At 57.0% G+C, this 24473-nt stretch overlaps 1 protein-coding gene across 9 annotated transcripts in view; it reads right to left on the reverse strand.

The window, feature by feature from the left end:
- Nucleotides 1-24473, reverse strand: part of TCF3 (transcription factor 3) — an 85108-nt gene that overhangs the window by 14118 nt on the left and 46517 nt on the right. For all 9 annotated transcript variants that reach the window (XM_036399323.2, XM_036399322.2, XM_036399318.2 and 6 more), the window contains exons 6-15: nucleotides 17189-17256; nucleotides 13550-13679; nucleotides 11924-11973; nucleotides 5304-5406; nucleotides 4641-4780; nucleotides 4426-4552; nucleotides 3531-3589; nucleotides 2800-2878; nucleotides 1708-1781; nucleotides 904-1107 (exon numbers count right to left, since the gene is read on the reverse strand). In XM_036399323.2, the coding sequence (XP_036255216.1) occupies nucleotides 904-1107; nucleotides 1708-1781; nucleotides 2800-2878; nucleotides 3531-3589; nucleotides 4426-4552; nucleotides 4641-4780; nucleotides 5304-5406; nucleotides 11924-11973; nucleotides 13550-13679; nucleotides 17189-17256 (1034 nt within the window). The remainder of the gene's footprint in view (nucleotides 1-903; nucleotides 1108-1707; nucleotides 1782-2799; nucleotides 2879-3530; nucleotides 3590-4425; nucleotides 4553-4640; nucleotides 4781-5303; nucleotides 5407-11923; nucleotides 11974-13549; nucleotides 13680-17188; nucleotides 17257-24473) is intronic.

Genomic DNA, 24473 nt, shown 5'->3' on the forward strand with positions numbered 1-24473 from the left:
ACACATCTCATTCCCTGCTCAGGAGCAGAACCCAGGGAGCCTGGAAGGGGATCACAGCTGCTTCTCTGGAGACTGCAGATGTGTCACTGCTTGCTGCAGCAGCAAAGCAGCTCTGCCAAAAATGTGCTGCTGTGGTCACCAACCTCTGGACAAGGGGGGACCCAGGTGACCCCGCATGGGACCCCAGCATCCACCTGCCCAGAGCGCCCTGGATCCATCCCATTCCCTGCAGCTGGAATGAGCCCTCACACACCACACAGGGATGTGATGCCTGCCCAAACCATTCAGAGTTCCTGGTGACACCTGGCACTCCTGTACTCATTGGATCCCAAACCATTCAGAGTTCCTGGTGACACCTGGCACTCCTGTACCCACTGGATCCCCCTTCTACTCCCTGCATATCCCAGGGACACCTTGAAGTTGTTTTGAGGGATTTTCAATCATGTTGCAGGGAAAGAAGAGCAGCTCTCTCACCACCCCTGCCTGCCCTGAGAAGGGGCACAAGGGAAGGGCCTTGTGCCAAGGCTGGACTCAATGTCCCCAGAGCAGCTGGGGCTGCCCCTGGGTCCCTGGCAGTGCCCAAGGCCAGGCTGGACAGGGCTTGGAGCAGCCTGGGACAGTGGGAGGTGTCCCTGCCATGGCAGGGGGTGGAACAAGATGAGCTTTGAGGTCTCTTCAACCCAAACCACTCTGGGATTCTGTGACTCAGCTCTCCCTTGCAGGAACATGGAAAGTGGCTTCTGTGCCTGTCACCCCTGCAATGCTGCCAGCACCTGACCCAGGCTGACCACACTGGGCTGTTCCTGCACCAAAGGCGACGTCCCCCTGAATGCCACGTCACACCACATGTGACACGTGTCCCCAACGTGTCCCTGCCAGCAGCCACACTGCTCCCACACTCACCAGACTCGGGTGCCTGCTCCCCAGGGCCATGACTGAGGCAGGGAAGGCCTGGCCCAGGCTGCCCACGGCAGCACTGTGTGCTGGTGCTGAGCCCAGCAGCCCGTGCATGTCCCCGTGGTTGCTGGCCATGGCAGAGGTCTGGCCCACGGCGTGGTTCCTCAGCACGTGGATGGCTTCATCCAACCTGTCTTCCATTTTGTTTTGCTGGAAGGGCAGGACAGAGACAGGTCTGTGTTAAGTGCCCCATCCCTGGAAGTGTCCAAGGTTGGATGGGGCTTGGAGCACCTTGGTCTAGCAGAAGGTGTCTCTGCCCATGGCAGGGGTGCAACTGTATGAGCTTTAAGATCTCTCCCAACCCAAACCTTTCCATGATTCCAATCCAATTCCATGACTGCAATCCCATAAAGCCAGCAGCCCCCTGCTGCTCTGCACTACAGAATGGCTGGTGGCAATCCTGGACTTGGGTGCCACAGGGCAGGGATGGGGAGCAATAACCCCCCCAGCCAGTGCCATTCCCCAAAGGCACGATGGGTGACACGAGTGGAACTGCTGAGGACAGGCAAAACCTGCCAGGAATCCCCAGGGCTGGGCCAGAGCCCCGGGATGGGCCTGGGGCTGCCGGGGGACTCCAGGTCAGGGATGCAGCACTGGGCTCTGCTCAGCTGCTGCTCCCCACATATCCATCCCTGGCCACCCAGCTGATTCCAGGCGTCCAGGGGAGAGGGTGCCACCCAAAACCCTTCACCACCAAGCCCTGAGGGAAGACAGAGAAAAGGAGAACCCGGAATTTTTGGTGCCACTCACCAAAGTGTGGAGGCTCCCTTCGTAACTGGGAGATAAGGCACCCGCTCCGCCCGCCCGCGGCCACTGCGACGAGCCTGGGGACAAACGCAGAGCTGGGGACCGGCCATAGCCACGGCTGCCGCTAGATGGGGCTGGAAGCTGGGACACCGCGGCAGCGCACCGGCCACCGCACGGCACGGCACTGCTCGGCACGGCACGGCACGGCACACACGGCACTGCTCGGCTCGGCACTGCTTGGCTCGGCACGGCTCGGCACGGCACTGCTCGGCACGGCACTGCTCGGCACTGCTCGGCACGGCACAGCATGGCATGGCACGGCATGGCTCGGCACGGCACAGCACAGCACGGCACAGCATGGCACGGCACGGCTCGGCTCAGGCCACAGCAGCAACACCTGGCCCTGCACAGGCCACTGTGGCACCATATGGCACTGCGTGGATCACTACAGTACGGCTCAGGCCACACAGCACTGCATGGCACTGCATGGATCACCATGGCACCACATGGGCCACCACAGCACCTCATGGGCCACCACAGGGCTGTGTGGCACTGCATGGGCACTGCGGCACTCCCTGGCACTCCATGGATCACCATGGCACCACATGGGCCACCACAGGGCTGTGTGGCACTGCATGGGCACTGTGGCACTGAGTGGCACTGTGCAGCTCTGCTCTGGCTCAGCCCTTCAGGCCTCGAGAGGTGTCCCCAGTGTCCCCGGTCTCAGTGACTCGCTGTGACCTCAGGGCCAGCTTATGCTGCACCCTGGGCACAGGGAGCCTGGGCACCAGCTCTGCTGGGCACCACAGGACCTGTCCTGCCCGAGGAGAACAGGAAAGGGCCTTCAGCAGATGCTGAATGTGGGTTTGAACCACTGGCTGCTTCCCACATCCCACTGCACTTCTCCCACGGAGGCAAATCCAGCCACAGCCTCTCTGGGATGGGACATGCAGGGACAGGGTCAGGAAGGGCAGGAGAAGGTCCCAGGGTTGCTGCCAGCCCTGGGCTGAGGTTTAGGGGCTGACTTGGGAAATTCACTGCCTGTGAGCTCCCCAAAGCAAACCCCACCGCCCTCACCTTCACATTGTCACTCACCTGCGAGGCCCTGCGGGGACCCGACCGGGGTGGAGGGGTTGGAGGAGAAGTTATTGCTAGAGTGGTCAGGGGAGTAAATCTGCAGGGACAGAAGGGGGATGGTCAGCAGTGCCACCTGAGCTAGCTGTCCCCTCCCAGTGACACCCAGCACCTGCTGGGACCTCCTGTCCCAAACCCAGAGCCAGCACAATGACCGAGCCCAGTTCCCCCCAGTTCCCCCATCAACCTCAGGGTCTGTCCCCACTGTCACCACCCCTGAGTGCAGCCTCTGCCCTTCAGGACCCCTCTCAGGAGGAAGCAGGAGCTCTCAGGAATTGTTGCAGGGTCACTGTCAGCACCCCTCTGCATCCATGCAGAGATCACTGAACAGGACAGAGGAAACTCTCTGGTAACCCAGTCAGACCAGTGCCCTCCAGTTTGAACCAGCACACACAGGGCAAGGACTACTGGGACCTGCAAGTCCTGCCACAAGGTTTGTGTAGGGTGGTCTTGGCAGAGCAGCACCAGGCTGGGAGGGCACAGAGCAGCAAATGTGACTGCAGGGCCACCACAACCTCAGTGCCTCAGTTTCCCCATCCACCAAAAGGTGCTGGGACTGAGATGACAGCACATGGAGAGGGGAAACCCCTCCCTAAAGGCTGCTGTGGATTTGGGGTGCATGCTCCCTGCTGGGTAGAGGGTCCCTGCAGCAGCAGGACTGGGACTGGGTCAGGACCACCCCAAGCTCTCACCGAGGCCAGAGCCTTCCCAAGCGCGTCCCCGGAGCTCCCGGCCGTGGTTCCTCTGTTACCTGCAAGAGAGACACAGGTGCCACTGCCAAGGCCACAGACCCCAGCAGGACACAGCACCCTACAGGACCCTCTTTGGGGTCACCTGCTCTGGGGAGGAAATTCTCTGCTTTTAGTGCTTTGCTTGAAAATTACATGTTTGTGCAGCTCAGAGCAGCTCGGACATGGGGCACCTTCCCCTGGAAGCCATCAAGGGGCTGCAGGGACATCTCTCCAAGCCCTGGGCTGGAGGTGTAGTGCCACCAACAGCAATCAGACATCTCTGCTGCAGCAGAGCCATTGCCATGGGGCATCTCAAACCCCAGCAACCACCAATGCACTTGATGAGCCTAGAGATGTCTTCCAACCTTAATGACACTTTCATTCTATGAATCCCAAACTTCCTTCTCCATAGAAAAGCAAGGCATTTTCTACAAATCTGTGTCAGGATCCTCATTTCCTGGGGAGCATGAGCTCATTTCAGTAACAGGGTCAGAGATTAAAGCACTCAGGGGTTAATGTGGTACCCAAACCCAGCAGGAACATTCCCATTCTGGATCTAGGGGAGCAGCTTCACATAGAAATCCATCCCACAACTCATCTAAGCCACAGCACCTCCAGGAGATAATACCAGAGCTGCTGGGCTCCTCCCAGACCCACCCCACAAGCTGTAAACCCCCAGAGCAGCACCCAGAACCTCCCTGTGCCTCTTCCCCGGGCAGGGACTGCAGGCACAGGTGACACACGAGGATCAGGGGTGTCTGGGTGTGTTGGATGCCTCAGGCAGCAGGTGTGCACAAGCCCAGGCTGTCCAGGTGAGCTGTGCCCGGCTGTGGGGTCAGTGTGACACTGGCCATACCCATGATGGTGTCGGTGCCGCTGATCGGGGGGGTGTGGCTGGACACTCCGTACGCCGTGGGCGCCGAGGAGAAGCCGGACACGGAGGGCAGCCCGCCGTTCACCTCTGCTGAATGCAGCTGGTAGTTCTGCCAGGGAGGGAGAGCGGGCTCAGAGGAAAAGCTGTGGGGTTCAGCAGCTGGGGCAGGAGGTGCCAGGGCCATGGGGACACGTTACCATGCGCTCGTGCTGGTGTAAACTGTTGAAGCCGCTGGACTGCGGGAGCGGGGACGAGGAGCTGCCCAGCATGGCACCGTAACTCGACTGGCTCATGGCACCCGGGGAACTCCACAGGTCTGCAGAGTTATGGAGTCCATCTGCAAGGAGCCCAGAGCTGAGTGGGGCAGGGACAGCAGCAGGCAGCCCCCAGCCCCAGGGGGGAACAGGTCAGCCCTGGATGAGGGGACTGGACTGTCCCCACCACATCCTGCCTGTGCTGAGCATCACCCACTGAGCAATCAGGACAAACTCTCTGGGACAGGGACAGGAGCCCAGCAAGGGCTGGAGCTGGGCCAGGGCCTGGCATGGAGCTCAGGGCAAGGTTCTGCCCCCCGAGGCTGCTGGGCACTGCCCAGGCTCCCCAGGGAATGGTGCCAAGGCTGCCAGAGCTCCAGGAGCTCTCAGGGCTGCTCAGGGTGGGGTTCTTGGGGTGGCAGGGCAGGGACTGCACTGATGATCGCTTTGGATCCCTTCCCACTCAGGCTTTTGGGGCTGCACTGTGCCTCATGCACTCCTGCCCTGAGCTCCCTCCAGATGTGCAATCCCTCCCATAGTCCATAATGGGCAAGGCTGCCCCTGCTCTGCCTGGTTTGTGGGATCACAGGGCTGGGAATAACTCACCTGTCATGTAAAAGGCTCCAGGATACACAGTGCTGGGAGGTTTTGAGGGAGTATATCCAGCTGGATCCCTGCTGTAGTCATCACCTGAGTTGGATGGATACACCTGTGGGGCAGGAGAGGGGTTGAAGAGAAGGCCTTGGTCAGTCCATAGCCCCACACCCTCACCATGGCTGCCCCCAGCCCTGCACAGTTAAACTTCAAAACTCAAACTTCAGCAGTGTTTGACCACCTCTCCCATGGCAACAGAGCAGCAAGTGCTTCACTCAGCTGACCTTTCAAGGGAAGGAGGGACAGGAGCCAGGCAATGGCTCCCAGTGCCAGAGGGCAGGGCTGGATGGGATCTTGGCAATCAGGAATTGTTCCCTGGCAGGGTGGGCAGGCCCTGGCACAGGGTGCCCAGAGCAGCTGGGGCTGCCCCTGCATCCCTGGCAGTGCCCAAGGCCAGGCTGGACAGGGCTTGGAGCAGCCTGGGACAGTGGGAGGTGTCCCTGCCATGGCAGGGGTGGCACGGGATGGGATTTAATGTCCATTCCAACCCAAACCATCTGATGAGTCCAGGAGCTTTGCTTTTATTCATCCCACAGCAGCTCTGGGGGGAGAACTGGAGCAGCTCAGCCAAAGTCCTCAAAGGGCACAGCCGTACATGGAGCAGAGCAGGGGCCAGGGCACAGAGGACAGGGCAGAGGGCACACAGGACAGGGTACAGTGTTCCTTTCTGTTTGTTCCTGTCACCCTCCCTGGTCCCCAGAACCTGCCCAGCTCCAGCAGAAGTTTCGACTCCGCTCCAGTTCCGTTTTCCATGGTTATAACTTTTTCTGGGTAACCACAAAAGCCACCACTGCTGCAGTGACCCCACTCTGGGGGGAACAGGCTGGGCAGTGGCAGCGGGCACCTGTGTGGCCTTGGGACCCCCCTGTGCCAACCCTGCCCTGTGCCAGGCTCCTGAGCACAGCCCCCACTCAAATCCCTCAGGAAAACCAGGCTGAGGGGAAACTGAGGCACGTGGGGCTGAGAGCCCCTCACAGCCATTGTCACAGGGGAGGGACAAACCTCAGACAGCCCTCACACAGCTCTTGGGTCACATTTCTGCAGCACTGCTCGGCTCTGTGATTTAACAGCACATTAAGCAGAAGAAAAAGCTTCTCCTTCCCTACTAAATTAACCAAACCCATCCTAGAAAGCCCTGACCGAAAATCATCTTCTGCCAGGACAAAAACAGACTTTTCTTTTTTTAAAGCAGAAATTCAACATGCAAAGAAACCGAAATGGCATTCAAAGAAACTGAAATAGCTCTCAGATGATGTGAGAACTTTTGTCACAGGTTATTTTCATCTCCTTTGATTCATTCTGAAACCGATAATCTTTTTTTTTTTAATCCAGACGAAAGCAGAGGTGGGGCAGGGGCCAGGCTCTGCCTGGCACACACAGTTCTCTTTGGGAAGGAAACTTGCCTGAGTTTCTTTTTCCCCACAGCCAGCTGCTCCCTTCCAGCCTGTGTCCTCACCAGTAAAAAGGGACAAAATTGATGGTGGGAAATAAAAGACACAATCAGAGAACCCTTAAGGTTGGAAGCGACCTTTAAGATCAAGTCTAACCATGAAAGCAGCAGCACCACCATGTTCACCACTAACTCATGTCCTCAAGTGCCACATCCACATGTTTTTTGAACAATTCCAAGGTGGTGACTCCACCATGGCCCTGGACAGCTGTGCCAGGCTTCTTTTTGTTTAAAAAACAACCCCAAAGCCCCCCAGAAATCCAGCAAGGGTCAGTGGAGCTGGGGAAGGGTCTGGAGCACCAGGAGAGGCTCAGGGAGCTGGGAAGGGGCTCAGCCTGGAGCAAAGGAGGCTCAGGGGGCCCTTGTGGCTCTGCACAGCTCCTGACAGGAGGGGACAGCTGGGCTGTGCTCCAGGGAACAGGGACAGGAGGAGAGGGAACGGCCTCAGGCTGGGCCAGGGGAGTTTAGATTGGAAATTGGGAAAATTTCTTCACTGAAAGTGTTGGGAAGCATTGGAACAGACTGCCCAAGGTAGGAGTGGAGTCACCATCCCTGAAGTGTTCAAACAATGTGTGAATGTGGCACTTGGGGACACGGGTCAGCAGTGGCCTTGGCAGTGCTGGGGAACAGTTGGACTCTGTGACCCTTAGAGGGCTTTTCCAACCTTAATGACTCTGTGACTCTACAGAGAACTCGTAAAATAAAGACAAAAAAATAAAGAGAGGGGGGGAAGGGCAAATCCTGACAGACACAGGCAGCTGCCCTTTGTCCCTTGCTCCAAACAGAGAATTCCAGGCCCTGGTCCCCGGGATGCTGCCGGGTGCTGTGGGCAGAGGGAGCCGCGCGTGGGCTGGGGGGGTGGGGGAGGCACTGCAGAGCGGGAATCCAGCAAATTGACTTTTCCTATAATTTGATTAAATAGCGGGAGCGGGCTGGGGAATGGAGTGCAGCACGTCTGAGAGCCCCGCGCCATCTGGCAGGGGCTGGCTCGGGGCCAGCGCCCGGCAGCTGCACCAACAGCCCAGCCAGGAACCCAGGGAGAAAACAACGGCCAGAAAATGGCAGGGATGGAGGGACCAGGGCTGCAAAGCAGGGGAAATTCACCTTACTGTGTCCCCACCCTGCTCCAGCACCCCTGGAACATCTCCTGCCGGATCCTGGGGGGCCAAGTTTCAGCACACTCCTGCCCTGACCCTGCTAATTGTTCCTTTTGCTGTCCAGCACAGGGGAGGCCGTGAAAAGCAAATTCCACCGAGAGCCATGTGCGGGCATGGTGGGGCTGGGCTGGGCGCTGCAGGCAGCTGGAAATCAAGGCCAGGCCCCCCTCCCCAGCCCCAGCCCCAGCCCCTGGCCCCAGCCCTCAGGCCAGCAGCCCCGGGGACCTCCAGGTGAGGTCATTTCCTCCGGTGAAAATTTGCCAGCGCGGCGAGAGGCGCTCGAAAAGCCCCAGTGCTGGGATTCGCAGCGCTTTGTGGTCTGGGGATGTTTTTCCCTCCCTGTTTTTCTTGCTTAAATGCAGGAGCTGGGGTGGGACTTTGGGCAGACTGAGGCTAAACAGAGCAGTGACCAGACTGGGAATGCACAGCCTGAAACAGCTCCCAGGCACTGAACTTGCTGTGGCAACAAAATCCTGCAGGAAGCAACTTGTACAGAATCCCTGCCCGGGTTCCTCTGGCACTGCAGCCAATGTGGAGCCACATCCAGCTCTGGATCCTGTGCCCAGACACAGCAGCCCCTGGCCAGGAGCTCAAGAGCTGCGGGGAGCCTCCAAGGGGCTCCATGCCCTGAGGGCAGCCCCAAGCCAGCACCTACTGCATAGAACCATGGAATGGTTTGGGTTCAGAGGGACTTCAAAGCCCATCTCATAATCCCCTGCCATGGCAGGGACACCTTCCATCATCCCAGGCTGCTCCCAGCCCTGTCCAGCCTGGCCTTGGGCACTGCCAGGGATGCAGGGGCAGCCCCAGCTGCTCTGGGCACCCTGTGCCAGGGCCTGCCCACCCTGCCAGGGAACAATTCCTGATTGCCAAGATCCCATCCAGCCCAGCCCTTTGACTCCTTGAGCCCCTTCAGGCCCTGCAAGGGGCTCGGAGGTGTCCCTGGGGCCTTCTCCTGTCCAGGTGAGCACCTCCAGCTCTCCCAGCCTGGCTCCAGAGGGGCTCCAGCCCTGGGAGCAGCTCTGTGATGTCCTTGGCACAAAAGCACTGAGCCCAAGGGCCCTGGGTTCAGAGCACAGCTCCTCTGTGCCCATCCCTGCCTGGCACTGCTGCTCACACCCCTGAACCCCTCTCGCTGCCCCTGGCATCACTCCCTGTCACCCACCCAGCCTCAGCTCCTGCAGCCGCTGACCTCGGCGAGTTTTCAAAGCAGCTCGGGAATTACAGATTAAAGCACTTCATTTGAATAAGATGCTGATTAACCTATTTATTTTGCACGGGGTCCAGCGATAACACGGGGCGGGCTCCTGCATGGGCGAGTCAGACAAGAAAGAGCCTTTGATCCACTGCCTTTGAGGCCACTCCTGCCTCACACTTCTGCTGCTGCCTAGGCACAGATCTGTCTCCCCAGGTGTGGAAGTTCAAAAACAAACCAGGAAGCTGGAGCTCCCAGCACAGGGAGGGTGAGGGAAAGAGGCAGAACCAACCCCTGCTCTGAAAACTGAAGCTTTGGCATCAAGAGGCAGCTGAGGCAACAGCCAGGGCAGAGACAGAGATTTAGGTTGGATGTTGGGGAAAAATTCCTTCCTGGCACAGGTTTCCCAGAGAAGCTGTGGGTGCCCTGGCTCCCTGGAAGTGTCTAACACCAGGTTGGATGGGGCTTTGAACACCCTGGGATAGTGGAGGTGCCCCTGGCCATGGCAGAGGTGGCACTGGACGAACTTTAATGTCCCTGCCAACCCAAAGCATTCCACGATCCTATGAAAGGCTGGAGTGCAGGTGTCACTCAGACACAGGGAAGGGGCTGAGCTGTGGCAAATGCCAAGCAGCTCTTCCTGTGGGAATCAGGGTCCTGCAGGGCTCTGCCAGCAGGATGGGCCAAGCCCCAGCACTTTGAAATTCGAGGCCAATAAAGGCCATTTGTTGGAGCGATGTTTTCCCCACATGTTGACTGGGGTTTAAAGCTCCAAATTTCCCACAGAAATTCGAGGCAGTGACACAGACTGTGACTCAAGCAGGTTTTCCCTGTCAAAACACACACTCTTGGAGCTGGTTTCTGCCTCACGTGGATCCACACAGACCCTCCAACACCCCCAGGTCTGTGAGCCCAAGCTGGCAAGGCCTCGATGCCCTCCCCTCCCTCCCTCCTCCAGAACCAGCACCTCGGGGTCCAATCCCAAAGGCAGAGCCTGTGGTGCAGGTTCCAGCTGTGCACCAGCAGCCAGGGAATGCCACAGCAGGGATTTCCCCCAGGGATGGGGCTGTTCCCTGGGGAATGGGGCAGAGACTGAGGGCACGTCTCCAGCACAGCACAGCCCCGGGCTGGGGACAGAGCACACAGACATTCCAGGCAGGAATGCAGCCCCCGTGCTCCTGCAGGAACCCCGCAGCCCGCTCCAATTAGCTTTCCTGGAGATCCCGTTACTCGCAGCCACAAAGACATTGTTCAGTTGATTCCCCTGGAACAGCCGCGGGAGCAGGGATATTCCTGCAGCCTGCTCAGCTTTCCTATAAAGCAGCGCACACCTGGAGCGGGCTCAGCTGCCGGCCCCCAGCGCCAGCCCGAAACCCGAGCCCGCGGTGTCGCCTTTCAGGCGGACAGCGCAGCAAACACGGCACGGGCTCCACGGCTCCTTCCCCGAGCTCCCCCCATCGCTGCCCCTTCTCCCGCCCGGGAATTCCCTTCCCCATCCCATCCCATCCCGCCGCAATCCCAGCCCGCGATGCATGCGGGGCATGCGGGGTCCCAGCTGCTGGCAGCTTTAGTTTGGGAGAAATCAAGCAAAGTTTGCGAATCTTTAGGTTTGGCACCCCAGTGTCTGCCAGGGCGAGTGGTCCCAAACTGAGGCCATTTCCCATGGGAAAGAGAAGTCATTTCCCCAGGCAATGGGTATCAGCTCAGAGGTGATGTTTGGGATTTTAAGGGAACACTCAGTCCGAGTTTCTGCAAGCTTTAGCTTTGGAGAAATCAAGCAAGTTTGCAAATTTTTAGGTTGGCACCCCAGTGTGGCCCAGTGTGAGTGACCACAAACTGAGGCATTTCCCATGGGAAAGAGAAGTCATTTCCCCAGGCTCTGGGTATCTATTGAAATTAAATACCCTATGAGATCACACTGCAACAGGTATCAGTTCAGAGGTGGTGTTTGGGATTTTAAGGGAATGCTTGGTCCTAGTTTCTGCAAGTTTTAGTTTGGGAGAAATCCTGCAAAGTTTGCAAATTTTTAAGTTGGCACCCCAGTGTGGGCCAGTGTGAGTGGCCCCAAATGGAGGGCATTTTCCATGGGAAAAAGAATCATTTCCCCAGGCTCTGGGTATCAGATTAAAGGTGAAGTTTGGGGCTCTATCAGCAGGGAGGGTCCCAGCTGCTGGCAGCTTTAGTTTGGGAGAAATCAAGCAAAGTTTGTGAATTTTTAGGTTGGCACCCCAGTGTCTGCCAGGGTGAGTGGCCCCAAATGGAGGCCATTTTCCATGGGAAAGAGAAGTCATTTCCCCAGGCTCTGGGTATCTATTGAAATTAAATACCCTATGAGATCACACTGCAACAGGTATCAGTTCAGAGGTGGTGTTTGGGGTTTTAAGGGAACACTCAGTCCTATTTTCTGCAAGTTTTAGTTTGGGAGAAATCAAGCAAAGTTTGCAAATTTTTAGGTTGGCTCCCCAGTGCGGCCCAGTGTGAGTGGCCACAAATGGAGGCCATTTTCATTGGGAAAAAGAATCATTTCCCCAGGGTCTGGGTATCAGATTAAAGGTGGAGTTTGGGGCTCTATCAGCAGGCAGGGTCCCAGCTGCTGGTTTGGAGAGAACCTGGTCCTGCTTTGGTTTGGGAGAAATCCTGCAAAGTTTGCAATGTTGCCATCAGCACCCCACTGCTGGCCAGTTTGGGGCTGCAGGACCCAGCATTTTGGGGCACAGGGAGCAGGGATGGCTCCCAGGGCAGGGAAGGGGACCATGATGCTGTCACTTACCGAGGAGGGGAGTCCAGGAGGCACCTTCCGAACCTTTTTGGGCTGTCCATCTGTGCAGACAAGAGAGGATCTGAGTTCTCAGGGGGTTAGAGGGAGGGGAAATGAGCTGCAGGAAAAGTCTCCAGGGTAGGAAACTGCAGGTACAGACAGGACTGAGATCCCAAATGTCCCGTGGCCAAGGAAGCATCAACAGTGAAAATGTCCAAGGCTGAGCCTCTCCAAATCTTGTCTGCTCCCTTTGGGGGCAGGTTTCACACTCACACAGAGATCCCAGGACAGGAAGGGTTTGTTGGGAGAGACTGAGCCCATAAATATAATAACATTTAATGTTATAACCCCTCATTGGGGTTTTTTTGGAAACACTTTAAACTTGAAGTGGGTTTGTGGAGAGAGGATGCAGAAAGGGAACACATGCAAGGCTGGGCTGTATTTTCATTTGCTTCCTACACAGGGATAGACTTGGGAAAGCTTTAGTGCTGCAGGAGGCAGGGATGTGCTTCCCAGGGACAGACCCCAGCCCCATCCCTCTGGTCCCAGCTCTGGAGGGGACACAGTGTCCTGGGGGAAGGGGACAGTTCAGGAAGTGGTAGGGAAACATCCAGAAGTGGTTTAAAGGGAAGCAATGGTGAATTTTTTTTAAATTCTATTTTTCATAATTATTATTTTTATAACTATTTTCCCATATTTTTAAAAATTATTTTTAATAATATTTTTAAAAATTCATAATTAAGGAAAGCCCTGGCTGGGGGTGCAGGGTGCCAACACAGCAACCTGCCAAGCCAGGGACTCTGCTGGGATGTAGCTCCAGAGCAGAAATTCATCCCACAGAATGCTAGAGAATCATTTTCCAGGCTGAAGTGGCAGCACCAGAGTAGGTGCCTTTTTCTGAAAAGCACTGAAAAGTGCACCCACCACAGGGTCACTTCTGGTTTCACTCGTTGGGGAAAGCCCAAAATAGCAGCAGGAAAGTGGCTCTGGAGGGTGCAGGGGAACTCTGACGAGAAACAGCAGTTCTGGGGAACTGGAGCTTGTGCTCCCTCTCAAGTTAAACTCACACCTGACCCAGCCTTTGGTAAAAGCTTATGGCCAGATCCATCCAGGCATGGGCCAGCCCTGCTTGGGAACAGCAGAGCGGGCAGGGAGAGCTCCTGGAGCAAACATTCCTGGGTGCCAGGCACAGCTCCAGCCCCTCCTGCTGCCTCCTATACACCCTGCTCCTGCCAGTTCTGCCTGCTGCAGCTCCAGGAGGGCCACCAGCCACAGAACAGCCTCCACAGCAGCCCAGGGATTGCCAGGAAGGATGAGTGATGTGCAGTGTGGCTGGAGGTGTTTTTACAAGAACCTTAAGCCATTTGCTGCTTTCAGCTAATCTGGCATTTTCCAGAAAGAGAGAAATTGTACCTGACTCTTTTTTGAGGTTAGATCTCTCTCTCTCTATATATATAAAAGAGATATTTAGATACATTCCCTCCCCAAAAAAGAGCAAACACCAGATTCATGCCAGGGGCACACATGGCAACATCAATCCCTCATTCCCAGCATCAGTATCCTCATTCCCAAAGGCAGGTCTGAGCAGGGCACCTGCCCAGGTGGCATGGTGGCACCCAGGGACACGCAGTCACTCACCTATGCTGCTCTCAGCACCTCTCCTGCGAGGATTGTTGGGGTAAGAAAAATACTGAGCCCCCCCTTTGCCCCCAGTGGGGGAAAGCGTGCTCGGGCTGGCGATTCCCATCTCGCTGGGCAGGAAACCAGGCTGCAAACAAGCAGAGAGAAAAGCCCTTGCATGGAATTACACTGCAAAACGACTCACTGGGAGAGAACAGAGCTGCTTTGAGCCACCTTCACACCAATTCAGCTGAGGGGAAAAATAAACACGAGCCAAGGGGCCAGGAGGGAAAGCAAATCCGTAAATATGGGGGTGGAGGTGGGGGAATAGGTGTGGAGGAACAAAAGAGGCTTTCAGCTTGTGCTTCCCTGCTGCACCCCAGCAAGGAACCTCTGCACACCAGGGATGCAAACCAGCAGGTGCCATGCTGGGGGACACTGTGCTCCTACAGCCACCTTGTAGGTGCCATGCTGGGGGACACTGTGGTCCCATGGTCACCTTGTAGGTGCCATGCTGGGGGACACTGGTCCCATGGTCACCTTGTAGGTGCCATGCTGGGGGACATTGTGTTCCTATGGTCACCTTGTAGGTGCCATGGTGGGGGACACTGTGGTCCCATGGTCACCTTGTAGGTGCCATGCTGGGGGACATTGTGTTCCTATGGTCACCTTGTAGGTGCCATGCTGGGGGACATTGTGTTCCTATGGTCACCTTGTAGGTGCCATGGTGGGGGACACTGTGGTCCCATGGTCACCTTGTAGGTGCCATGCTGGGGGACACTGTGGTCCCACGGTCACCTTGCAGGTGCCATGTTGGGGGACATTGTGTTCCTATGGTCACCTTGTAGGTGCCATGCTGGGGGTCACTCTGCTCCTACAGCCACCTTGTAGGTGCCATGCTGGGGGACATTGTGGTCCCACTGTCACCTTGCAGGTGCCATGGTAGGATCAGTGTGGTGCCATGCTCACCTTGATGTCCAGGAGGACAGCATGAGCCCCATGTCACCAGCCCGTGTCATGGTCAGTGCCCTGGAATGGTGCTGCCACTGCTCAGGGTGGTTTTCTCCTGAGTTTTATCAGGGAAAAGCCAAATCCCTCTTTGTAAAGCCAGGAAACTCCTCCCTCTGTTTATCCCAGCTGACCTTGGGCACGCTGGGAAGCAGCAGAGCCAGAGCCCAGGGTGCTCCCTCCTGGGATGGAGCCTCTCCTCCAGCACTCTCACCTCAGGAGGAAGTTCAGTGTATTTACATGGAATTGCACAGGGCTGCCAAAGGGCCCTCAAGTCCCAAAAGCTCAGCTTTGACCCATCTTCCGAGGGCAACACATGGAAATAAAGGAGGATTTCAGGCTTTTGAGAAACTGGAAAAAAACCCCTTTGCTTTCAAACTCTGTCTCCTCCAGAAAGGGGTCAGGGAGGGAAAGAGGAGCTCGTGTGTTCACAGCTGGTGACATTCCTGCAATCTGTTCCACTGCTCAGGTTTCCTCTGCTCCGGAGCCGCTCTGAGCATGGCCAAGGAAAGCACCCGGAGGGATCCCGGAGCTGCTCCTCCTGCAGGCAGGAGACACACTGGGACTTTGAGCAATTTCAGAGAAAGGGGTTTTCTTCCCATTTCCTCTGCCTGGGAATGCCCCAGGAGATGGTTCAGGGTTAAACAAAGGGGAAATGCCCTGCCAGCTCTGCCCTACCAGAGCAAGGCTTTTTTGGGCAAGAACCCGATCCCCATCCAGGGCATCTCCACCACACAATTTTTCATCTTTTCAAAAACAAAACAAAAAGTCAACCCCCCTCACTCCCCCAAACTGGAGCCAGAAGCAACAACTGCTCTGGGGGCCACAGAGGCTCCATTGGCCTCCCCCCACCCCCACAAGGGGGTTTTGTCTCCTCTCCACCTCAAGTGGGATTTGCCACCCGATCCCGAGTCCTGTGCCCGCCTCTCCCGGGGCCTCTCCCGGCCATTTGCCCCCCCATTTCTGTTACCTTATATTCCCCCTCCTCCACAAAAGCCCAGCAAAACCATCACATCCAAAAGCAACACTTGGCACTGGGCCCGGTTTTCTTTGAGCAGCTTCAGTGGTAAATGAAATCCACTCTGGCACAGCCAGCACAGCTGCTCCAGCAAAGGAAACATCCTCACTTCAGAGAGGAGGAAATTATGACAAATTTGTGTAAAATTAAAACATGTAATGTGTGTGTGTGTACATGGATAAAATAAAAGCTGTCCAGCCAAAAGCTCCTCCCTTGGCTCCGGTGCTGGGACTGCTTCCCCAGGGCAGGCCGGGCACGGAGGGGGCACTTGGAGCCACACATCAAAGGGAGGTGCTCACTCCTTCCCAAAAAGCTATTTCTGGATGCTGCTGGCAGCAGGAGAGGTTATCTCAGGGCTGCTCTGCTGTGTTCCAAGCCCAGATTGACACCTCTGGTATTCCCCACAGGAAGCAAAGCTGTTCCCCCCAGCAGAGCCCGGGGTTCACATGGGGTGACCCAACAGGGCTGGGCTGTGTCTGCAAGAGGTGCCTCTGGTGTGCTGGGTCCCTTCCAGGGTTGTGGAGATCATGGAGTGCCAGAAGGATTTGTGTTGGGAAAGACCTCAAAGCCCATCCAGTGCCACCCCTGCCATGGCAGGGACACCTCCCACTGTCCCAGGCTGCTCCCAGCCCTGTCCAGCCTGGCCTTGGGCACTGCCAGGGATGCAGGGGCAGCCCCAGCTGCTCTGGGCACCCTGTGCCAGGGCCTGCCCACCCTGCCAGGGAACAATTCCTGATTGCCAAGATCCCATCCAGCCCTGCCCTCTGGCACTGGGAGCCATTGCCTGGCTCCTGTCCCTGCAGGCCTTGTCCCCAGTCCCTCTGCAGCTCTCCTGGAGCCCCTTCAGGCCCTGCCAGGGGCTCTGGGGTGTCCCTGGAGCCTCTCTTGTCCAGGTGAGCAGCCCCAGCTGTGCCAGGCTGGCTCCAGAGCAGAGGGGCTCCAGCCCTTGCAGCATCTCCGTGCCTCCTCTGGCCTGGCTCCAGCAGCTCCACGTCTCCTGCTGCTGCCCCAGGGCTGGACAGAGCTCCTGCTGCAGGTCCTGCACCCACAGCCCCACCATAAAGCCAAAGCTCCACCTGGCACTCACTCAAATGATGCTGCAGCAGCACAGAAACCACCTCAGAGACCCTCCCCAGAACTGGCCACTGGCCAGGGAGGTGGGAGATGCTGCTGAAGAGGGAGAGGCAAAGCCCAGGGCAGGCAGTGGAGGGGAAGGAGCCTCCTGGAATGCTCCCTGCCCTACAGCCAGCCTGGCACAGGGAAAGGAGCTGCTTGGATCTGGCTGCCTGGAACTCCCCAGCAAGGCTGGGTCAGGGCTGGTCAAATACAAACCAGGAGTAACAATAACAAAATGAGCGAGGCTGAAGAAGATTGGCAAAGAAGTGAGAGGCTGCTACAACCAACATTTTCTAACCTCTGACAAACCTCTCACCTCCTCTCACCTCCTCTGAGCCAGCAGCACACACCAATATGAGCCTCCAACACTCCACAGAGGTTTTGGAGCAGAGCAGAGGCTTCCCAGGACCCCGTGCATGGAGATGAGATGTAAATCCAAGCTGGTTTCATTACCAGACTCCCCCTCTTGGGAGCCAGTAAATGAAGCAGAAAATCTCACTGCATTTTATCATTACCTGGTTTAGTCCTGGCATCCCTGTGTCTCTTCCAAACGTGGAGTATGAGGCTCTTTCACTGCTCTTCCCTGCAGAAGGAGAAGAGAAAAGACAAGGTTTGGGGTAAGAGGGAAGTGGAGGGGATTTTTTTGCCCCCAGGCACGTGGATCCTGCCAAGGGACAAATCCTGTCCCCATAAAGCAGCTCACCCTGCCCTCCCATGAAGGGACAGCCTGACAGCTTGTGCAAAGCAGGAGCTGCTTTAAGTTCACAGAGAGCAGGTCCAAAACCACCAAAAGCCTGGAGCTGCAGTGGCACAGGGGAGTGTTTGTGGCCATGGAAACTGAGAGTGTCAGCCCCCTGCCAAAAGCTCCCTGCACACACTGAGAGCTGGACTTGGCAGGGGCAGGGCTGGAGCACACCAAGGGCCAGGACAAGTGACCAGACCTCAGGAGTTCTTTCCAGACAGCAGGAAATGCAATCCCAGCCAAGGAGAGCTGAGCTCCTGCTCTGCAAAGGCCACTGGGCACCTTCTGCCCCTCTCCTGAGGGAGGTGCAACTTCCCAAAACCTGCAGCTCCTCAGAGCCAGCTGGGATCTGTGTGGGCACAGCCCCATGCCAGCGGTGCCCCTGGGAAGTTACAGATTCCCAGAAGGATTTGGGTTGGAAAGGACCCTAAAGCCCATCCAGTGCCACCCCTGCCATGGCAGGGACACCTTCCACCCTCCCAGGTACTCCAAGCTCCATCCAACATGACCTTGGGCACTGCCAGGGATGCAGGGGCAGCCCCAGCTGCTCTGGGCACCCTGTGCCAGGGCCTGCCCACCCTGCCAGGGAACAATTCCTGCCCAAGATCCCATCCAGCCCTGCCCTCTGGCAGTGGGAGCCATTCTGCCTTGTCCTGGCACTCAGGATCAATGAGGGCTTCTCTCACAACCACCTCACCCTGCACACGTGCAGCTGAAAATAAAGTTTTGAAGGGCCAAAAAAAGAAAAGGAGCCCAGATACCTGGTGGGATGTTCCCTCTCCAAAACATCCTGGCACTCTCATGGTCACTGCCCTGGGCACAGCATGGCCCAGCCAGCAGCACCCAGGGGTGCCAGGGCAGCAAAGGACACAAGGAAGGGAGAAGGGAATGGTTCAGTGCTGTGCCTGGAGGTACAACAGTGTCCTTTGGGATCCTCTCCATCCCTCTAAAGCACAACCAGACACTCTTCTAGTGGGGAACAGGCAGGCCACCAGCCCCACCCCCAAAGCCTTCCTGAAAAGGGGATCACACATCACATCCTGCCTCTGGTCTGGCTTAGTGAGCAAAATTGGGAGGGGCAGGATTTTGCCAATCTGCTTAGCCTAAAGCCAGCCCCAGGCCATTAAGATGCAGGTTGTTGATGCACTGGGGCAATGCTGGGCTGGCAGGACCCTCCCCACACCACTGAGAGCTTTGGGGAAGCAGGTGAACAGGAGAGAGGAAGCAAAATGCCTCAAACCATCCCCCCTGAAGCACAAGGCCCAGAGACCAGAGAATGCCTGAGTGGTTTGGGCTGAAAGGGATCTCAAAGCCCACCCAGTGCCACCCCTGCCATGGCAGGACACCTCCCACTGTCCCAGGCTGCTCCCAGCCCTGTCCAGCCTGGCCTTGGGCACTGCCAGGGATGCAGGGGCAGCCCCAGCTGCTCTGGGGCTGGACTCATGGACCTGTGGGTCCCTCCCAGCTCAGGATATTCCAGGATTCTTACATTCCTGTGCCAGATGGGAAGAGAGAGGAGGCTGCTCATTTTGCAACCTTACCATGGAGGTCTTGAACTCAACCCAAAAATTTTAGAGAGGATTCCCCCACTCTGACCCCCAAGGCACAGACCCCCATTCCTGCTGGGAAGGTCCTGGTAGAGCTCAGCCTCCCCTCCCTCCATGCAGTGACAGCAGGAGGCCCTGGGTGCTGCTGCCATTTCTTTTCAGAGGCTTAAACGTTAAGTAAACAAAGGTCAGAATGTCAGAGGATGGATCTCCTAAATGACCTAATTTCTAAAAGAGCTTAAGAGCTCGATCCACTGCAGCACCAGCCACGGGCACAAAGGACACAGCAGGTTGTGGCATCAGGCAGGTTCTGATTACTCCTAAAGCAGAGGAAAAGCAGGGTAATGCCAGGGGGGGTTGGCTGGACAGCAGCAGCCAGGTCTCCCTCTGATAACACACTGCAGCTTCCATGTGCGACTGCAGTGGGGAATCACAGAATGGTTTGGGCTGGAAGGGGCCCTAAAGCTCATCCAGTGCCACCCCTGCCATGGGCAGGGACACCTTCCACTGTCCCAGGTTACTCCAAACCCCATCCAGCAGCCTCTGCCATCACCAGAGAACTTGGGCTGAACCAGGGGCTCCTGATGTGTGTGGGAAGGTGAAGGGACACTGGGCAATCCCCAACCATGTGAACTTTAACAGGGCAAGTGTTGGATCCTGCCCTGGGATGGGGCAGCCCTGGATGCAGGGACAGACTGGGAATGAGAGGCTGGAGAGCAGCGCCGTGGGAAGGGCCCTGGGGTCCTGGTCAGGGGCAAGTTGGATCTGAGTCACTGCTGGGCCCTGGCAGCCCCAAGGGCCACCCTGTGCTGGGGGCACCAGGCCCAGGGAGGGATTGTCCCACTCTGCTCTGCCCTGGGGCAGCCTCACCTCCAGTGCTGGGGGCACTTTGGGCACCACGAGATCAGAAGGAGCCAAAGCTGTTGGAGAGTGGCCAAAGGAGGGACACGGAGCTGGGGAAGGGCTGAGGAGCAGCTGAGGGCACTTGGCTGGTTCAGCTGGAGCCCAGGAGACTGAGGGGAGGCTCCTGGGGGCTGCAGCTCCTGCCCAGGGCAGGCACAGGGGCAGGGGCTGAGCTCTGCTCTGGGACAGGGACAGGAGCCCAGCAAGGGCTGGAGCTGGGCCAGGCCTTGGCATGGAGCTCAGGGCAAGGTTCTTCCCCCCGAGGCTGCTGGGCACTGCCCAGGCTCCCCAGGGAATGGTGCCAAGGCTGCCAGAGCTCCAGGAGCTCCCAGGGCTGCTCAGGGTGGGGTTCTTGGGGTGGCTGTGCAGGGATGGGGCTGGGATCAATGATCCCTGAGGGTCCCTTTCAGCTCAGGATATTCCAGGAATCTGTGAACCCAGTGCCAGCTCTGCACTGCTCCAAACCCACAACCTTCTCTGGATGTCTCTCATTCCTCACTCAGCACCTGCTGCACCCCTGGGTCTGTGGGTGCCCCATGGGATGGGGGACATTGGCAAAGGGAGGGCAGCCCTGGCCAGCCCCAGCTCCTGCACCCTCCATCATCACAGAACAAGGGAAAAACAGAACAAAATTCAGCACAAGAGATTTTACATTTAACTGTCTATGAAAACAAGGCAGAAGGAAGAGTGGCACCTTTCTGGATTGGAATGTACCTAAACCTGCTGAAACTCATAAGGTGCACAGCTAGGCAAGGAAAGGCTGAGCTTGCCAGCAGAAGGAGCTGTTTCTGTGGGCATGCAGATGGCACAGGTGGCAAGCCCAGACCCACCCTGTCACCCCTTGGCAGCCACAGCCCGGGGCACCAACCGGGAAAGGTGGCAAAGCCTCAGGAAGGAGGCAAGGACCAGGATGGAGACAAGTCTCAGTAACCTGGGAAAAGCCACCAGGAATCTCCCCAAACCCCACCTGGCTCCCAGCAGAATTACTGAAATCCTGCAGATGGACGTGAAGGGTGAAGGTGGGAGGAGGAGGAGGAGGAGGATATAGTGGGAATAAATCCTCAAAGAGGAAAGGGGTTTGCTTTGGAAAGGAGGGGAAGCCCAGTGGAGGCACCTCGAGTCAGTGCACCCACACACTGGCTGAGAGCATTCAGCATTCCCAGATCTTCCTGGCATCCCCTTCCTGCCCTTCCCCCTGCCAGCTCCTTCTCCTGCCCCCCATCTGCCTGTGCTGCCTCCAGCCCTGCCTAAGGAGCCTTTCCCAGCCTCCCTGCTCTCCCAGCATGTTCCCTCTTGCAGGATCTGCCTGTGTGGGGCTCTGGGAAGGCTCCCCCAGCCCTGCCTTCACCCAGGGCTTTTCCAGAGGAACCCCCCACGCTGTTTGTGCCACTCCTCCAGTGCACATCTGCTTCTGAGCTTGGAGACGAGGTGGAAAAATATAAACTGCTCTTCCCAGAGGTTCCCACCCACTCTGGCAGTGTCAGGGATTGGCTCTGGCACCCTGGATCAGGGCAGCATCTCACCTCCACTGGAGCAAACTGCTTTTAAATAATAATAAATCATGGGTTTGCCATTTCTCTCACAGACCACAGAATCACAGAACAGCCTGAAATATGGGGGTGGAGGGAAGGAACTCGCCTGAGTTGGAAGGGATCCACAGGATCATCGAAGTCCAACTCCTGGCCCTGCACTTGACAGGCCAAGAAAAATTATTTAAATGCTGCCTACAAGTTTTTCCAGCAGCCACTGGCAGAACCAGTGCCCCCACATCACCCTAGCCCCAGCAGAGCCACCACCCACCACGCACCTCCCCCAGCCCCACACTGCTAATTCCATTAGAATTCCATTAGAATTCTGGCCTGGGGGGAAAGGGGAGGCAAAACACAGCCAGGGATTAAAAACAGGGAGGAAAAAAAGAAGTTAAAAAAGCAGGAGCAGCGACCACCCCCTGATTAAACCCATTGTCCAGGAAGACCCCAATCTACAGGCACCAACAATACCCACCCGATTAGGAACACTGCTCTGAAAGGCAGCTAATTACTAGAAATAATTACCAGAAAGAAATCTGTTATGGCTTATCAGTTTCCTTGCTGTTTAACCACCCCACTCCTCGCCTGCCCCTGTTGAAGATGAATGCTAAATTGTGAAATTGGTGACTTAGAAAAGCCCTCCTCACCCTCCTCATCCTCTGGGACGAGCTGAGCTGGTTTGTCACTGTGTGGTGTCCTGGCACTGACCTGGGACATCCACGGATGCTCCTGTCACTCCTCCCCACCCCAGGCTGGGCAGCTCAGAACTCCCCAGGAGGTTCCCAGTCCTCCAGGAGCAGCACCAAAGGCTCAAAGCTGGGAAACTTGGAGGAGGGAGCAATGGAGGGCTCAGACATTGGTCCTGCCCCTGCTCACCTGGTTCAAAGCCCCCACCTGGGATGCTCCTCATTCAGAGCACTGATGGTGTCTCCATTCAGGGGTTTAGAATCACAGAATCCTGGAATATCCTGAGCTGGAAGGGACCCACAGGGATCATCCAGGCATTAACCAGGAGACCCCAACACCCTGAGCAGCCCTGGGAGCTCCTGGAGCTGTGGCAGCCTTGGCACCATTCCCTGGGGAGCCTGGGCAGTGCCCAGCAGCCTCGGGGGGCAGAACCTTGCCCTGAGCTCCATGCCAAGGCCTGGCCCAGCTCCAGCCCTTGCTGGGCTCCTGTCCCTGTCCCAGAGCAGAGCTCAGCCCCTGCCCCTGTGCCTGCCCTGGGCAGGAGCTGCAGCCCCCAGGAGCCTCCCCTCAGTCTCCTGGGCTCCAGCTGAACCAGCCAAGTGCCCTCAGCTGCTCCTCAGCCCTTCCCCAGCTCCATGTCCCCCCTAATTTATTTTCTTATTCTTTTGACAAATTTTGGACAAATTCCATCCTGTGCAACACAGCCCAGAGATCCCTGCCCAGTCCATCCTGAGGGACTCTGATTTTCCCCATCACCTGTGGAGCTGAAGCTGTGGCTGAGGGCAGTAACTGAAGGTTCCCCTCACACTGTGCCTTTAATGAGAGCAGCAGGGGCATCACCCAGAGCTCTGTGGGAGCCTGGCTGGGGGGAGCAGAAGGCTCCATGCTGAAGGTGCCTCCTAAAGCCAAGCTCCCTTTGTGCCCCACGTTCATCCAAAGAGCTCAAACTCAACAGCTGAACAGAAATCAGTGCTTTTCCTTCCAGCTGCTTTTGGATCAGGTGTGCACCCTGTGATCCACAAGGTCACCACCCCAGGACTGGGCTGGACTGGGGTGAGGAGCAGTGGCTGTCCCTCCCTGGGGCCACTGCAGGGAACAACAGGGATTAAATCAGAGCTTTGTACTCCCCCAGCCCCTTCCTCACTGCCCTGGGCAGGGGAAGAGGGCTTGGGCTGGGCTGACACCAAAGGGCCCAGCCAGGACAGGAACAAAGGGCAGGGATGCAGCCTGTGGGGGTTTCAGGGATGTGCTGACAGTGTCCTGCTCCCCTCAAACCAGACCTGCTTTCCTTCTCTCCTGGGCCAGGCAGATCCCTCCAGCCCTGCCTATCCCATGGGGTTTGCTGCTCGTGGAGTTTGTGACACCAGCTCCCAGCACAGAAATCTGGCTGGACACATTCCACTGCTCCCTTACCCAAAGGGCCACTCCACCCTGCAGCCTCCCAGCTCCTCTGCTTGCTCCCTGCTCCTGTCAGATCAGTCTGAGTGGTGACAGGGCCTGTGCAGGAGGGTGAGCACTGGCTGGATCTGGGATCCCCCTCCAGGGCCCCAGAATGCCCCAGCCTGCAGGGACAGGGGAAGGCTCCACCCTGGAAGGGATGTGATCACTGCTTCAAAGCTCAGGCTGGCAGGAGCTCCTCAGCCCACCAGACTGTCAGAGCACAGCTTCCTTTTCCATGTGGAAAATTGAGGCAAGAAATCACCATGTGCTCAATTTCTCCAACAAGTGCTGCCTGCTGTAGTGTCCCTTTGCTGGGGAAAGGTGCTCCCTGTCCCTAAAGCCCATGCCCAGAGGACAGGGGGCTGGAGCCTGGCCCTGGGACATGCACAGACTGCAGGAACACAAAATCCAAAGGATGGGGGTCCCAGAAGGAGCCATCACCACCCTGAGTGCTCAGAGCCCCAGTGCTGACTTTGAGGGGCCCCTTGAGCTCAGCCTCCCTCTCTGCTGGCCCAAGCCAGCAGTGCCAACACAGAGCATCCAGGCTGCTCCCAAAATGGTTCTGCCCACAGCTCCTGATCCTCCTTGAAGAAACAGAGGCTGAGTGGGAAAGAGAGAAAAATTCGGATCTTGGAGAAGGGCTCAGATGTTTCACACACCTTTCATCCATCAACAACCCCAACATGTTCATCCTCATATGCTCCCTCCACCTCCCCAGATTTTGAAATCGTCTGGTTCCACTCAACCACCCCATTAACATGAATTGAACTTCCCACCCTGAGGGGCACCTTGCTGGCAACCAGGGCCTGGCAGAAGTGGGACCCATTGCCAAAACTCCCCTTTCCCTCCCATTTTTCCTCTGCTTTTACAGAAGCATTATTTTATTTTCCTGCCTGTCCTTTTGCAGTTTGTCTCTTATCCCTTTGCAGTTTGCCACTCTAAAAGTTTTCAG

The sequence above is a fragment of the Molothrus ater genome, chromosome 26, assembly GCF_012460135.2.
Source record: "Molothrus ater isolate BHLD 08-10-18 breed brown headed cowbird chromosome 26, BPBGC_Mater_1.1, whole genome shotgun sequence".
NCBI lineage: Eukaryota > Metazoa > Chordata > Aves > Passeriformes > Icteridae > Molothrus > Molothrus ater.